Source organism: Panthera uncia (assembly GCF_023721935.1).
Source record: "Panthera uncia isolate 11264 chromosome C1 unlocalized genomic scaffold, Puncia_PCG_1.0 HiC_scaffold_3, whole genome shotgun sequence".
In the NCBI taxonomy this organism is placed as follows: domain Eukaryota; kingdom Metazoa; phylum Chordata; class Mammalia; order Carnivora; family Felidae; genus Panthera; species Panthera uncia.
Window position 1 is genome coordinate 8,054,037 of NW_026057584.1, and position 10,184 is coordinate 8,064,220.

The 10,184-nt window shown below is 55.9% G+C and overlaps 1 protein-coding gene across 1 annotated transcript; it reads left to right on the forward strand.

The window, feature by feature from the left end:
- The first annotated feature begins 5,115 nt into the window (after nt 1-5,115).
- On the forward strand, nt 5,116-9,830 carry NPPC (natriuretic peptide C). Its single transcript, XM_049614688.1, has 3 exons — nt 5,116-5,348; nt 5,808-6,118; nt 9,347-9,830. The coding sequence occupies exons 1-2, from the start codon at nt 5,259-5,261 to the stop codon at nt 6,096-6,098; spliced, it is 381 nt and encodes a 126-aa protein (XP_049470645.1). The 5' UTR covers nt 5,116-5,258; the 3' UTR covers nt 6,099-6,118; nt 9,347-9,830.
- The last annotated feature ends 354 nt before the right edge of the window (nt 9,831-10,184 follow it).

Consider the following 10,184-nt stretch of genomic DNA (forward strand, 5'->3'; position numbering starts at 1 on the left):
GTCTTCTATAAGACCCTTGGGGCCCCTTCTACCCACATGGGAAAGCCCCCTTCCTTGAAGACTGTGGACTCCGACAAATCTGAAACACAGTCTCCAAGACCAGACAGTAGAAGGCCTCCTCCAGGTACACTCCAAGAAGGCGAGCTCACTGTAGGGACCTCTATAGCAGCAAGAAGCTCTGCCTCTTTGGAAAACTCCATATGATCAACATTTGACCAAAGCCCAGCCAGGGCAAGCCAATCTCCAGGACACAGACCCTGGCAGCAGACCTGTCCCTTCTGGAAACATCTGGCGCTCGCTCCATACCGAGGTCAGGATGCTGAACCATCTTCGGTTCAGAGGGCCCCTCGCCTTCATCTCCCTCCTCACTTTCTCAGCGTTTAGGCCTCAGCCTCTACTCCCTCGCCTGCTTGTTAAAAGCCACATGGGGAGCAGTTGTTCCCCCCCCCCCCCCCGCCAAGGAACTGAGCCTATCTATTGAGGCTATCTGTCAACCCTATCTGTCTTTTATTTTTGAAAAGGGAAAAAAAAAAAAAGGAGGGATAAACTCTGACGTCATGAGCTTGCGTGGGACAGTGGGCTTGGAGGCCATCTGGAGCAGGTGCTGGCAGGGCCCCTGGGAAAGAAGAAGAAGGGCAGCTGGCTCATCAGGTGGGGGTGTCCTGGGGTCAAAGACCTCATGGCACCATTAGGTTAAGCTTTCCTGGAATTTCTGGCCCAGGAAGGATAGATGAGTCTTCCTTGGCCTCCAGCTCCTCTCTTAAAGCCAAGTCCTGTAGGTGCAGGACTCCTGGAGGAGGCACCAAGCGCCGGAAGACCTGGCCAAGCTTTGATCTCTGTGTCTTCTGTGGGTCTCCCCATCAATCGGTTCTGAGGAATCTCAGGGGCACGGTGTCCTCCCCCTCCTCCCCGGGAGTGCGAGTGACATTCAGATGCTTCTTCTGCCCCAGCTGCTCGTCCTGCCTTTGTCCAGGGGTTGGAAGCCTCTTGTCAGGCGTCCTGGTTCACTCTGCCCCCGTGCAGGAGGCAAGGACAGCTTTTTCGCAATTACAGGTGGTGAAACTGAAGGCCCAGAGCAGTGATGGGACTTGGCCCGGGTCCCGCTGAAACTTCCCTGCCCGGCCTCCATAAGATCTGCTCACCGCCTGTTCAGTGTCCTCTCTGGGAAGTTATGCAGCCGGAAGGGGGCCCCTGGGATGAAATAATTGCAGAGAAAACAGATGGGCTGCTGAGGATTCCTCCCTTCCTCTGTGTGCCTGAGAATCCTCCCGCTTTGCCCCAGGGCCAGGAGGGGGCGCTGTTCCACATGGAGCTAGTTCCCACCCCCTGGGCAGTCTGGTCTCAATCACTCCTTCCCCAGCCTCAGATAAGCCCCTATGCACACCTTTCTCACCGGAGGAATACTCAAGGCCCCTTTCATGTTCCATAGGGTCCTGCTAGCAGAGTGGACACGGACTGTTCCCAGGAAGGGCGCCTTCTGTGCAAGACATTCGCCTTGCCTTCGTGGAGGAGAAAAAGGGGAAAAGGGCCCACAGGAATGGAGCCTTTTCTCTCCCTGTCCCTGCCTTTCTTTCAGAGGTCCGGAAGGGAGGAGAGGGTGCCAGTCTTGTGACTCTCTGATGCCTGGGGTTTGGCACACTTCAAGCTGGCTCTGGCTTTCCCCAGTCCCTGCTCCCTCTCCGTGCCGCCCCACAACTGACCACTCTCCCTCAGTCCTAACCTTCAAGCTTGCTTTCTGTCTTCACCCTCAAGAATACAATAGGCTCCCACTCTTGCCAGACAAGCCCCTCCCTTGGCTGACTCACCTCTCTCCCAAGCCTGCGTCTTCTGGATACCCTTACCTGAAGCCCCCACCTCACCCCCAGTCTGGGCACGTAGGGCCCTGCAATGTCACAGGCTGCCCCCCTGCTTCCCTCGGTTTTCCCTTTGGCGAAGTCACTCATTTTCTTTTACTGCAGCCCTCTAAGTCTGGGTGCACTACATGGTTAGCCCAAAGGGCTGCTCTCCAACTAGATTTCCCTCCTTATCCCGTCTGTCCTCCTGCCTTCTGGGTCTCCCTCCCCACCCCTCCGCCTCCAGCCTCCACCCTACCACCAGCTCTGCACAGACTTTTCCTCTCCAGGAAGCCCACCCAGCTAGCCCAAGCTGGGGGAGCTGCCCTCCCTCCCCACCGTTGTCCTTTTCAGCCTACAAACCTAGTGTCGGTTTTCTGGATTCCTCCCCTGCAGGGATGCAAACCCACAGGCTTCCTGGGTGCTCCATGGACACTTAGGGAACCAGTGGGCAGATAAATGACACATAACCAGATTCCCTACAGCGCTGCCAGACTCCCTAGGCCCAGTGGACTTTTCTCTCTCCTTTGCCATCAGGAGGAGTGTTCACACTGAGCATTCCATAAACTGCCTCCAACAGCTCCTGTTCAGCTGCTCAGTGGGTCCAGCTTTCCCAGGCCTGGTCCCTGGGTCAGAGCAGAAACAAGCAGACCTCATGTGGGAAAAGCAGGAAGGAGGGACCTGAGTCCCCGTTCTAGACCCAAGAGGGAGAGAACTTCCTCTGCAGCTCAATGTGGGAGGAACCCAAGGCAGTTGCGTGCGGACTACCTCCTTTCCGGAAGGTTCCTCCAGCCTAGTCCTTCAGCTTCTATCCACCCCACCTCCCAGACCCCAGCTAAGTGAGAGTGGCTCCACAGCCTGCCCCAGGGAAGCCTCGCTCTGCAGGTAACTCTTCCAGGATCCGGTCTGCCCCAAAGGACCATAGTCCAGTGGTCAGAAGCGAGGGCTCACCAGAAGTTTCCACTTCTGAATAGGAGAAGTAGAGTCCAGGGTGTTGGCTCTGCCAACACTGGGGTGGGGTTGGGTGGGGTCCATTTATTTAATTTAGTCTCAATGCTCAAAGAGAGGGGAGACTTAGATAGTTACCCAGCTGTCACTAAGTGCCTCCAAGGGACACCAAATACAGGAAGAACCAGCCTGAAGAAGAGACATTCAGACAGAAGGAGGTGACCAAGGTGCACTGGAAGCTTCCAACCTGTCCTTAATAAGGGGTTTCAGAGGATGTGGCCGTTGTCCCCTGGAAATGAGTTCAGTGACTGGGTCTAGACTCAATCTGCTCGGCTCCTTAAATAGATGTAAATAAAGCGAGTGTCAGAGACGTTCCATATTGGTAACATTCCACTTTGATCAGTAGCCAAAGAGGAGAGAGGACTTCCATCACTCACCAGGAAATGCCTCCCTCTTCCTCCTTCTTGCTCCTCTTCCTTACCTCTCAAGGAGTGGTGCCACACCATGCTACCACGGAGCAACAATCAGAGGGGGCTGCATGGAAGTAGTTAATCAACTCACTAGAACTCCCAAAAGGTGTCCTGTCAATGTCTGAATCCTCTTCTAGACTCAAATTCTGCTACCCCAAACTGAGGGCTTGTGTCAGTTATTTCCTAAACAAAGGGAACTTGGGCTCCGTGGCTCTGCAATTTCTTACCCAGAGTGCCAGGTGGGATGGGGAGAGCCTGAAAAAAATGGTGGTGCTATTGCCTCCTGCCTCCAGACACGGGCTCCACTGCGGGAGCCATCCACATGGCACCTGATTCCTTCGGCCCTTATTTTTTTTAATGTTTATTTTATTTTTTGAAAGAGAGAATGCGAGCAGGGGAGGGACAGAGAGAGAGGGAGAGGAAGAGAGAATCCCAAGCAGGCTCCGCGTTGTCAGTGCAGAGCCTGATGCGGGGCTCGAACTCATGAACCGTGAGATCATGACCTGAGCCGAAATCAAGAGTCGGGTGCTAAACTGACTGAGCCACCCAGGTGCCCCCTCCCCCTGCCCTTCTTAACTGCCACCGCCCTCTGCCTCAGGCACAGCTTTCTCTCCCTGAAAAGACTCATCCAGACACCTGCATCCGGCTGTGGTCTTCGTGCCCAGGGACAACCACCATGCCCCTGTTGTCTGCTTTCCAGCAGAGTCCTGCTGGGTGGCTTGGGGGTCATACAGTTCCGCACCTCACTCAGTTCTTGAGGTGCCCAGCTCTCTGCCTCTGCTGCTCATCCCGAAGGGATTCCTCAGAGTCCGGGGAACGAAGACACCCTGCCCAAGGAGAGGGAGTTCCCAGCGACAGGTGTACCCGACTTTGTCCCTACAACTTTGACAGAGACCTATCTAAGACTGAAAAAGCAAAGGCAATCACCTGTCACCGCTCAGGGAAGCCAGACGGGGCTCCAGGCTAGGTAAAGCTCTCTCCCCGTGCGGTGCAGGTGCACAGGACAGGGAGAGAACATCCCCACCCTGAGGTTCCTCGCGTGGGTGCAGACAGGGTCAGGCGCGCGCCCGTGAGCGCACCGGGAAGCTATCCGCCGGGTCAGACTTTGGGCGGGTTCCACGTGGCGGACCCACGCTGAACGCGAGCTGCACGCACGCACCGGCTCCGAGCCCACCTCGTTTGCAATTCACTCTCAAACACACCCTCAGGCAAAAAAGCTTTCACTGTCCGGTGTAGGACTTGCGCTCCCCCCTGCGGCCCCCGGCAAACCTCGCTCTCCCTGCGCCTCCCGCCCGGACCTCCGCCCCATCCTCTGCCTCCCCAACTTAAAGACTTTGGTGCAATCTAAACTCCCCAGTAGGTGAGAGGTGGAGCCGCAGTACCAGGCCTGAGCCTGTCTGGTGCCCAGGAAGGAGTTTGGCAACAAGACAGATCTGCGTGGATTTGGGGCTGTGCCAGCTTTCTGGCTCTGTGGCTTTGGACAAGGGACTTAATTCCTCTGAGCCTGTCTTTGCACCTGCAAAGGAGGGAAACTGATTCCTCCTAGGGAGAGCGCGTGTGTTGAGGTCCAAGCGTGTGTGCAGGGCACCGGGAGCGCCGACGCTTGGCATGCCTGGCACGCACTCGCTGCAAATGGAGTTTCCTGTGCGCGCCGCTTTGCAGCGGCGAGTGCGGCGGGAGAGGGCTGGCGGAGCAGCGGGATCCCTCGGGGGTGGGATGTAGGTGGGGGCAAGGGGGGAGCCCCCGCGGCCCCCTCCCGGACCTCGGCGCGCGTGCCATTGGCCGGGGCGGCCGGGTGGGCGGGAGGATGACATCAGCGGCAGGTTGGATTATAAAGGCGCGAGCGGAGCCGCGGGCTCAGAGCGCACCCAGCCGGCGCCGCGCAGCACTGGGACTCGCGCCCACACCGCAGCCCAGCCAGCCTGCTCCGCGCTCGCCTGCTCGGTCTCCCGCCGGACCCGTGCGCCCTCGCTGCTGCGGCTCTGCGCCCCTCGACCCTGCCGGCACGATGCACCTCTCCCAGCTGCTGGCCTGCGCCCTGCTGCTCACGCTACTCTCGCTCCGGCCCTCTGAAGCCAAGCCCGGGGCGCCGCCGAAGGTGGGTGCTGTTGCATGGACATCGGGACTGTGAGGGACCATGGTGGGGCTGGGGCCCTAGGAGGATGCGGAGCACTAGAGGGAGCAGAGGGCGGGAAAGTGGCCCTCTGCTCAGAGATGTGCATGGGTGAGTGCCGGGAAGCCCTCGAAAGCGACTCAGGGGGTCTACGTCCCCAGCCTCGGGAGCACGACGACAGATGCTGAGCCCCTGCCCCAATGTGGCCAGCCGGTCAGGGGGCAAAGGAGGGGAGGGCAAGGGACTCCCGGAAGGAGCGGACAACGGCGGCTGCGTGGCAGGTGGATGCAGGGCCGGCTGTCCGGCATCTGTGGGGGCGCGTCAGGGCCCCGAAGGGACAAATCGGGCCGGCGGGCGCGAGGGGCTGGAGCATCAGGGGTCGCGCAAAGTACTTCGTGCGGCCCCCGGGCGTCCCTTCACCTGCCCGCCCTTTCCCTCGGACAGGTCCCGCGAACTCCGCCAGGGGAGGAGCTGGCCGAGCCCCAGGCTGCGGGCGGCGGTCAGAAGAAGGGCGACAAAACTCCCGGGGGTGGCGGCGCCAACCTCAAGGGCGACCGGTCGCGACTGCTCCGGGACCTGCGCGTGGACACCAAGTCGCGGGCGGCGTGGGCCCGCCTTCTGCACGAGCACCCTAACGCGCGCAAATACAAGGGAGGCAACAAGAAGGGCTTGTCCAAGGGCTGCTTCGGCCTCAAGCTGGACCGAATCGGCTCCATGAGCGGCTTGGGATGTTAGTGCGGCGACCCCTGGCGGCGGTGAGTACCACCAACCCCGGGCGCCCGGAGTTTGTGCACACCTAGCTCCCCCGAGGCACCTGCCAGAACCAAGCCTGAACCCCCGCCCGCCCGCGGGCGGTTCCTCTCTGATCCCCTGGCGCTGGGGTCGTTCCGCCTCCCAGCCGACCTTTGGAGGAGAGCCAGGCGATCCCAGCACGAGATCCAGTGTGTGTGCAAGGCATTTGCCCCCAACCCCGTTTATCGTCCCGTTTTACACATGAAAAAAGTGAGGGATAGAGTGGTCAGGGCATTTGGGCCAGGTCAGAAATGGCTCAACACGGATGAACCCGCCTAGCTTCCTTTAAGAAAGCAGCGACAGCTTGGTGGGGTCCTGCCCACACCGGGACCAGAAGTAAACCGGCAGCACTGGTCCCAAATCGCCATTTGGGAGCGTTGAGGGGCAATCGGGGGTTTGTGGGAGCAGAGGAGGAAGGGCATACACACAAGTGGAGGGTAAGTTTATCTGCCAGACACTGTTTCATGGTGCCAGAGGTCAGGGCGGCTTCCTAGGACTGTGGTCCCTAAAGTAGGACAGACTTTAAAGTCCTGTAGACAGAATAGTCCTCTGTTGGCATCAGCAGGTTGCCCTTCCGTCCTAGAGCGGTCTGATTCTTGTCCCTTCTCTAAACCGTGGCTGGGAGCAAACTGGTCTGTCCAGGGTCCTGATGCTGCTTGCTGCCTGCCTGACTTCAGGATGGAAACTCAGTGTTTGTGGCACAATTTCACGGCAGAGAAAAAGGCTAAAAATATTATTATTATTATTATTATTATTATTTTGCCCCACTCTGAACCTATGTGCCCATCTGAGTTCCTCCCCAACCTGCCCACCTCCCCAACAGGGGTCCCTGTTTCTGGCATTGCCCCCTCACCCTCCACTAGGGCTGGAAACCCCTGTGCTACCTCCAGCCCCTGCCAGGTGCTGTATCCTGGCGATGTTGCAAAGATCCTCCCCCCTCTCCCCCTTTCTCTCCTTTCCTGGTGCCCATCAGTTCCCATGGTCAACCAGGGTGGTAAAACCACCTCTGAAATTGACATTCAAGTGCTTTAGGAAGGGACTCCTGCTGGTTTCCAGCCTTTCCCTGCAGCCTGTCTGTCCCACTCCCCACTCCAAGCCATGGGGAAGCTGCTCTCTCGCCCAAGAAGCCTTGTCAGCGTCCACACTGTCTTCCTCCAGAGGGCAATGAGAGCGCCCCTCTGAAAATATCCAGCACGTTGCCTAAGCCGTTTTTACAGCACAGAACACTTTTTCACCCGAGCCATAGTTGCTTGGGAACCTGTTTACCACTTCCAGATGAACTCATGAGCAACTTGAGGGCCAGGTGCTAACCTAAGGTGATCTGGGACCCACGGCACCCCCAAAGAAGCTCTGAAAAATGTTTGTCAATGACCAAAGAAACATGCCCCACCCAGCTTAGGGGCACTCCTCTCACACCTGCCCTGGGTTTTAGCAGGGTTTCCTCTCTGTGCCAGACTTGACTGAGCTGTGAGCTCCTCCCCATTTCGGCAAGGGGCTTCATCTGTCTGAGGTTTTGACTCGCCCCTGCACAGGAAAAGATAATTCTAGCACATGGGGCCCAGCCTCTACCAGCTTCCACTATAATGGTTTTGCTCTCATCTTTCCTGTCTAAACAATGAAGAGATGGAGCCACAGGCCTCACATCTTCAGTTCACATTGTGATTTAAGCACCAAGCTCAAACTTCCCGATCTAAACAAATGTTGTCCAGTGGGTTAGCAGGAGACGAGATGAGGAAGAAGGCCTGGAAAGTGCCTGGCATGCACATCCCCCTAGGCTCCTTGCTCTTGGGTGTGGCTGTCTGGGGGCACCAGGTGATGGTCCAGTGGGTGGGGAGGTGCTGGGCAGGAGGCCAGATCGCTAGGACTTCTCAGCCCCTTTGACTAGGGAAGTTTGTCATCCTCCTGGAAGTTCTGTCCTTGAGCTGAACAGCCACCTCTAACACCCTTAACCTTCTCGACCCCACTCCCCCCCCCCCACCCACCATGAGAAGGCAGAGCATCCTTCCCATTGCCCGCAGCCTCCTAGTGGAGATGCCCAAGGTGTCTCACTGTCTCCGCTTAAAAGAGAAAGACAGCTGAGATTTTTCACATTAATGGAAACTCGTCCCAGGCTGTGGCCACGTCTTCTTCACTCAGGAGTTGACTTTGGCTCTAAGCAGTCACCATAATGACTGTCGCTGATGGTTATAGTCTTGATTATAAAATTCTTATGACAGAGATGGGGTGTGGCCGATGCCTGAATGAACACCTTGCCCAGGAGCCCCAGGGACATCACAGACATCTATCATCTGTTTAAACACATGGGACGGCCAGAGACGGAAGTTGAGGGACAGTGCATCAAGGTGTTGAAGCCTGGGGTCCCTCCGCATGTGCTGGCCTCTGGGAGGGCACTGCACTGTCTCAGGAGGACTCTTCCCTCGGGCCCCAGAGCACCTACATGGCCATTGGCAGAGAGCTGGAGAGCCCTCGTCAAAGGACTCTTAACTCTCCGCCCAGCACACCCAGCATGGCCACTCATTGCCCCAGGGCTGGCGTGAGACCCCGCTCCCCCTGTGTCTGAAGGGGACCCTTTCTGAGGTGAAGCCAGCTAGAGGAGGAAGTGCTATTTAATGAGTGGCAGCTGTGACCCAGACGCTCTGCCGGTGCCCAGCGTGTGGCCCACCTGTCGAATCTTAAAGCTGGCCCGGGGAGGTGGCTATTATCCCATTTTATGGGTGAGGAAAGCGATACTCAAAGCTATCCAGGGCCATCCAGGAAGTGAATGTCAGAGTTGGGATTTGAGCCCAGAATTCCCAACTCTTCAGATGTTTGTCTCCCCCTCCCCACTGCTGTCACGCAGACGAGGTGGCACCTGACTGAGGGTTTTTGTTGCAGCAAAAAAGGGAAAAGGGCATTTCTACTCTCTTTCCCTCATTGTGTCTCACCGAGTGCCAAGGGCAAGGCCTGTAGTTAGACTCAGGGGGAGGAGGGCTGGCAGACATTCTGGGGCAGGAAGTGCCAAGGGCACAGCAGGAGATGAGGTGACCCCAGGAGAGAAGGACCCCTTTCCCTCCATAGGACCGCCTGCTCCGGGCTGGTGGGGCAAGGCGGGACATTGCTTCACGCTGCTGTGGAAAGGGACTGTCCTGCAGGCTGGGCTTTCTCTGCTAAGGGGCCAGAACTAAGTGTCCCGTGTCCCCTCTGTGTTTCAGGATTGGGAACTTGCTCCGTTTTGCTGAGGTCATTCTTGGTCATCAGCCTCACGGCATCTGGAAGCATCTCCAACGCAATGTGGCTTTTACATTTCTTTTTTTTTTTTTTTCCTGGTACTGGGAATACACAACACCAGCTGTTTTATTATTATTCGGGAAGGGGGGTATGATTTTATTGTTTGTTTTTTTTTTTGAAAATGAAAAATAAAAAGTTATATATTATATATATATTATATACATGAAACACACACACCTACACCAACATGATGACAAGGGACAGTTTTTAAGAGACTGACAAAACCAGCTGTAAAACATTGCTGTTTGTAAATTCATGTCATGCATAAATGTATTTATGTTGTAAAGCTATTTATATTGTTTATAAAGAGATATTTATAAAAATTTTATTTATGTAACTAAATGAAAGAAGTCAATCATTGTAATGTTTTTGTCTTAACTAGTTGAAAAATGTAAAAAAAAAAGTCATTCCATGAACATCTTGAAAACTGTCTTTATTTACTTACTACATTTATTTTTCAGAAATTAGTCTTAGAGGGAGGATGTGAAGACAAGGCTTTTGCCTCTAAACAGATCTAACAGCCAGGTTCCTGATTCTGGATTTGTTTGTATCAGATTCCCCTGGGGATCTTGCTAAACGTACTGACTTCTGCCCCCACGTGCCCCCAGTGAACCGAATCTGAGTCTCCCCGGGGGCATAAGACTTGCCGTTTGGATTTTGTCTCCAGTGACTCTGATCAGTTCAGCCAGAATGGGAAGCTCTGGTCAGAACACTTCACAGCTGGGAAGTCAGATGCCTGGAGTTAAATTAAAATTGAACTTA

Bases quoted from the DNA above. Each gene is read 5' to 3' on its own strand.
- NPPC (XM_049614688.1), top strand. From the start codon at position 5,259: ATGCACCTCTCCCAGCTGCTGGCCTGCGCCCTGCTGCTCACGCTACTC. The intron at 5,349-5,807 runs GTGGGTGCTGTT...TCCCTCGGACAG, and splicing joins AGCCCGGGGCGCCGCCGAAG to GTCCCGCGAACTCCGCCAGG.